The following is a 4,828-nucleotide window of genomic DNA, read 5'->3' on the forward strand; positions in this document are numbered from 1 at the left end:
GATGCTTTATATCAGCACTTTTTGGGGCAGGCTGTGTTTGTACAAGACCGACAGGCCACTTCCCGTGTCCTAAACATTACCCGAAACCTTTCAACATATCGGGTCCCAAAAATGGTCCCAAAAATGTTCATGCTACACGTTTGAAAAAAGTTTATTTCATTGTTGATATCCTCTGCTGCTTACCATTTCTCAAATCCAGAGACCCGGCTTAACCCAGCCTTGTGATCTGTTCTTTTACACTCATGCAAAGCCCCACTTATGAGTCAGGGTGATTGTTTAGAGAAAGCCATATATTTTGTGTTTCCAGGATGACGCCATCCTAACAAAATAAAACTCATCCCACTGCGTATTGTCAAACATCAGCTTTTGCATACACAAAACCAAAAGCAGGGTTTGTTCTTCACTGGACACCGTCCAGCTTTTAAAATCACAGAGTTATCAGTGAATACATTTTCACTGTTTCATTTGTTGGAGCAAACTAATAACACTTCAGACATTCTTTCCATGACAGTAACACATGTGGTATATTTAAATGATCGGCAATCCCCTTTTCTTCGTAATCATCTCAGCATTACATTATTTCCTGTTACTGGAAAATCTAATTATTACTTTAATTCAGGAGCAAACTGCAATGACAGTAGACAGAGCAGCCCTCTCTGTGTTAGGCTGTGGTATTGTATGTCTGTCACTAATGGCTCAGGAATGTTAAATTAGTCAGGGGCTACATGCGTGACGATGTGAACATTAAAGCACTTTGAGGAGACCAATATGATATTACACACACACCGAAAAAGAAAGGTGACAGGTCCAGTGATCTCATTGCCTCAAAGCTACAGAGTGATAGACTGCCTCCCACACACTGCAAACCAGGAAAAATGCCCCCTGAGCAAGATGTCAGAGTTAAATTTCAAAACGGCCGAAACACATAAGAAATGACAGTCTGTTTGGTGGCATTGTTTTGGATAAATTTGGTTTGGCCGAGCTTCAATGTCCCAAGGAGAAAATGCAATATCTTTCTTTTCTATCTTTCTTTTTTCTTTTTTGCATTATTTGACATGTTTTGCATCTATCTAACACATAAAAGTGACAAGTTCAAGCTCAGTTCAGTCCCTTGTGGCGTGCTTTTCTGACTCACTGCCTGCGTAGGTGTGCAATGACTAAATGACTCTCACCTCACAATTAACAGGAGCCCAGGACAGACAAATGTTTAAAAAAAATCCCCCTTGATCACCTCTTTATTCAGCCGGTGTGTGTTTGAATGTGTGCACACACGTGTGTAGTCTTTCGGGTGCTGTTTACATTGGACAAGCTAAGTCATGCAATCTGATCTCAAGCTTTTTGAGTGCCCCCGCAAACCCCTGTCACACACACACACATGCATCCACCTCTCAACACCGTGAGCTATTGGAGGAAACACTTTGTTACCTCACTAAGACATGCTGGCGTCAGTGTGTGTGGGTCAGGAGGGCAGTAGGGATTGGAGACACATTGCTGCCATGTGTTCACCCTGAATGTTCACATTCAGGTTGTGGAAGACTGCACTTTCACCAGAACTTCCTACCAGGTAACCCAGAGATTAACCATTCCTGCACAAGCTGCAAGTTATTTCTGCATTTGCTCATCTTGACCCCAGAGCGCTCCTTCCTCTCCCAAAGCTGGATGTGGGTCAGTGGGACTCTTCTCAGCTGATTTCACACAAATTTTCTTCTGAAAAATAAAATCGCATCCTTTTTCTAGCTTACCATCTTCTTTGACGCCAGTTTACTTGCCTGCCTTTTCCCCCCGCACCTGCAACCGCAGTGTTCCCCGCCTCTTGGGCATGTGTCCTCCATCTGTGCATGCTGACAGCCTGGCAGGTGTGCGCAGGTGTTCCCCTCATCACTCAGCATTATACAAACCCATCACCGCTCCCCCTTAACACACATGAACCCATATACAACAACGCACAGCTCTATCTTCCCATTCAGAAACTGTCATGTCTGTCCTGATGAACTCATTTGTATTTAAATAAGAAGCCTGCTGACACACTTCTTTAAAGGACAAGAAGCAGACGAGAACGAGCTGTTATTTTAAAACAATGCTTTTATTTACAAATGACAGAAAAATTCACAACCTTTAAAAAAGGCACATTCAGTTCAATGTTTCATAAAAACTGTATGTCAACACTTATCCTAAATACAAATGTCATTTAGATTGTAAAATAGCCCTGAGCAGTTAGTCCCTGGTTCAATTCCTGGCTGACTGAACCATTTGTTGCACAGTCATGAGTGTTTGTTGTATATTTCCACTATTTCCTGTGACTCTCCACTTAAAAATGACAACTTTTTTCTTTTCAAATGAGACATTTGTAAAAAGGCAAGGTGTATTTTTGGTCCTATAACACACACATATTGGAGTGCCTATTGAAAGTGTTTCTGGCTTGCAGAGAGGCACACCAGGCGGGGGGTGTCACCTGTTGTCGAGGTCACAGCTAACACGTCCCTCAGCGCCCTGCCTCCACAGTGCACCATGCAGACAGCTGTCTCAACACTCACATTTGCTCAGATACACACATGTCATGTATGCATAGTATAGTGAGGAAGGACATCCCCACATACACACACACACACAAGCAGCTGCAACATTGCCAAAGTCCCGGACTGGCGGGCACCAACGGGCTCCCCTGGGAATTAATTGAATGTCCACCTGCTCTCAAATCACAATGGATGAGACAAAATTGTGCCACAGATAGGACCTCAATCTGATCCTCTAATTGATTAAGGCACATTTCATAAAAGTATAACTGCATTTTTTTTCCATGTGTGTGTGTGCAGCTAATAGCATTGGCTCCCATCACAACAGGTAGCTTCAACTGAAAGGACAACAGGAGGAATGTGACTTTTACGAGGAAGGACAGCATCCAGAGGCGCTGTGTTTGTTCAGAAGAGACATGCGACTGAAGGTCCTGGAGCAGGAGCCACACTGGTACTTCTTCACCTCAGAGTGGGTCTGCATGTGGGCGCGCAGGTTGGAGCGATCGGCAAAGGCCCGGCTACAGTGCTGACAAGCAAAGGGGCGCTCACCTGGTTAAAAAGAAAAGAAAGAAAGAGAGAGAGAGACAATCAGTGCCAGCCCAACACATTAACAAAAGTTTACCCCCGAGTCATTGTTTTTTTTTTCAGATACTCTAGAGATAACAGAAAACAGTGGTAGGACACACTAACTTCATTAATACAGAGTGCCTTTTAACATGCAAAGCACCTGTGAGGAAGATTAGATTATGTCCCCCCCAGCATTTGCTCACACATCAGGAAAAATCAATGAATATCAATGAGAACAAGGTGCAACCAGCTGTTAAGTTAACAAGCCTACAGATCTTGGAAAAATCAATTGTCTGACATACCTGTGTGTGTGCGAATGTGTCCCCTGAGGAGCCACGGTCTGGAGAAAGCCTTGCCACACGTGGTGCACACGCAGGGCAACGTGTGTGATCGAATGTGCATTTTCAGGGCACCCAGGCTATTGTACTCCTTGGGGCAGTGTTTGCAGTGGAAGACCGGGCGTGCTGAAGCCTCTGTGGTCATAGGAGTCTCGGGAGCACAGGGGGGGAGCTGGTGGGACATCTGATGCTGGGAAAATGCAGAGAGGCTGGTGTAGCTCTTGGTGCAGTGCAAACAGTGATAGATTGGCTGAATTGTATCTGGGCTTGGTGGATCCGAAGTACGTCCGCCGTCCTCCTCTTCCTCACCGCTGCTGCAGGAGGGAGAGCTGCTGAGGTCCAAAGGGCCCATGGGTGAAGGGGGGAGAGATTCTGGGGAAATCAGGGGGTGAGGTCGAGGCAGGATGTCCACGCTGAATATTAGTGTGGCGGGTTGGCAGGTCAGTGCAGAGCTGTTCTCTGATGGAAGCTCAGCCAGTGGAAAGTTTTCTGGCACAAAAGCTGGAGATGCAAAGGAAATGAAGTCAGGTTAGTTAAATGGGACAGACGATCTAATAAACCACTAAACCCGTTTTCATTCTTCGGGTTCACGTTACAGCCTATTTTAATCACAAGCTTTCTTATCATGAGTTTTTCCAGGTGACAGGGACAAGAATTAGGAATGCCCAAGCTGCTACATGACTGTTATGTGTCTGCAGGTAACTTAATGGGGAGCTCATGACTGTGATTCCCTATGTGTCTAATGCACTCGCAAATATCTTGCATACAATCACGGACAATAGCAAACTTACCTGTGTGGCTCTCCGGGTAGCTTTCCCTATTATGCTGCTTCTTGTAGGGAAAATACTTCTTGACAAGGAACGACCGAGGCATCTTGAGCTCTAGCTTCACCGATGGAATAACAATACAAAATTTAAAAAAAAAACGGGGGGGAAAAATACAGTCCAAGGCGTTGTGCGCTCTAATCACAGCTTGAGCAAACAGCGGATTCCTGTCGGGGTGGAGAGAAAACTCTTGGAAGATTGACAAGACGACTACCAAAGTTGAATCTGTCTGGGGGATCCCAAACTTGCCTCCTCATATAGTAAGCAGAGGAGAGAAGCAGCGGAGTGGGTGGGCACGTCTCCGCCCACATACACACCCCGTGCGTCCGGGCTGGGCGCCACCGGCTCCATTCATCACAGGTGACCAATGTGCCAAAAGCTGTTGCAGCGCCCTGATCTAATTATGCATTTCACGCCTCTAATGGCTGACTTTCAAACATCGGGCATACTCGTATTGTCATGAAATGTGAACGGCCGAGTGTTCGATTCAATGTGAAACACGGCCGAACTGTTTTCATAGCCTACCTGAACTGAAATGTGCATATCAATGCTTTTCATTGTGAGGAAGACCCGGAGGGAGAAGTGA

The 4,828-nt window shown here is 45.5% G+C and overlaps 1 protein-coding gene across 1 annotated transcript; it reads right to left on the minus strand.

The window, feature by feature from the left end:
- Positions 1-2,141: 2,141 nt before the first annotated feature.
- On the minus strand, positions 2,142-4,531 carry snai1b (snail family zinc finger 1b). The gene is made up of 3 exons (XM_040007820.1): positions 4,210-4,531; positions 3,383-3,919; positions 2,142-3,062 (listed from the first exon to the last, which is right to left on the minus strand). The coding sequence occupies exons 1-3, from the start codon at positions 4,289-4,291 to the stop codon at positions 2,881-2,883; spliced, it is 801 nt and encodes a 266-aa protein (XP_039863754.1). The 5' UTR covers positions 4,292-4,531; the 3' UTR covers positions 2,142-2,880.
- Positions 4,532-4,828: the final 297 nt, after the last annotated feature.

The sequence above is a fragment of the Simochromis diagramma genome, unplaced genomic scaffold (assembly GCF_900408965.1).
Source record: "Simochromis diagramma unplaced genomic scaffold, fSimDia1.1 OVJJ01000545.1, whole genome shotgun sequence".
In the NCBI taxonomy this organism is placed as follows: Eukaryota; Metazoa; Chordata; class Actinopteri; order Cichliformes; family Cichlidae; genus Simochromis; species Simochromis diagramma.

What these genes read in the sequence shown, in the direction of transcription:
- snai1b (XM_040007820.1), bottom strand. Translation starts at nt 4,291, where the DNA reads ATGCCTCGGTCGTTCCTTGTCAAGAAGTATTTTCCCTACAAGAAGCAG. An exon ending in CTACCCGGAGAGCCACACAG is followed by an intron (nt 3,920 to 4,209) that starts GTAAGTTTGCTA and finishes TTGCATCTCCAG; the next exon opens with CTTTTGTGCCAGAAAACTTT. An exon ending in ACACATTCGCACACACACAG is followed by an intron (nt 3,063 to 3,382) that starts GTATGTCAGACA and finishes CTTTTTAACCAG; the next exon opens with GTGAGCGCCCCTTTGCTTGT.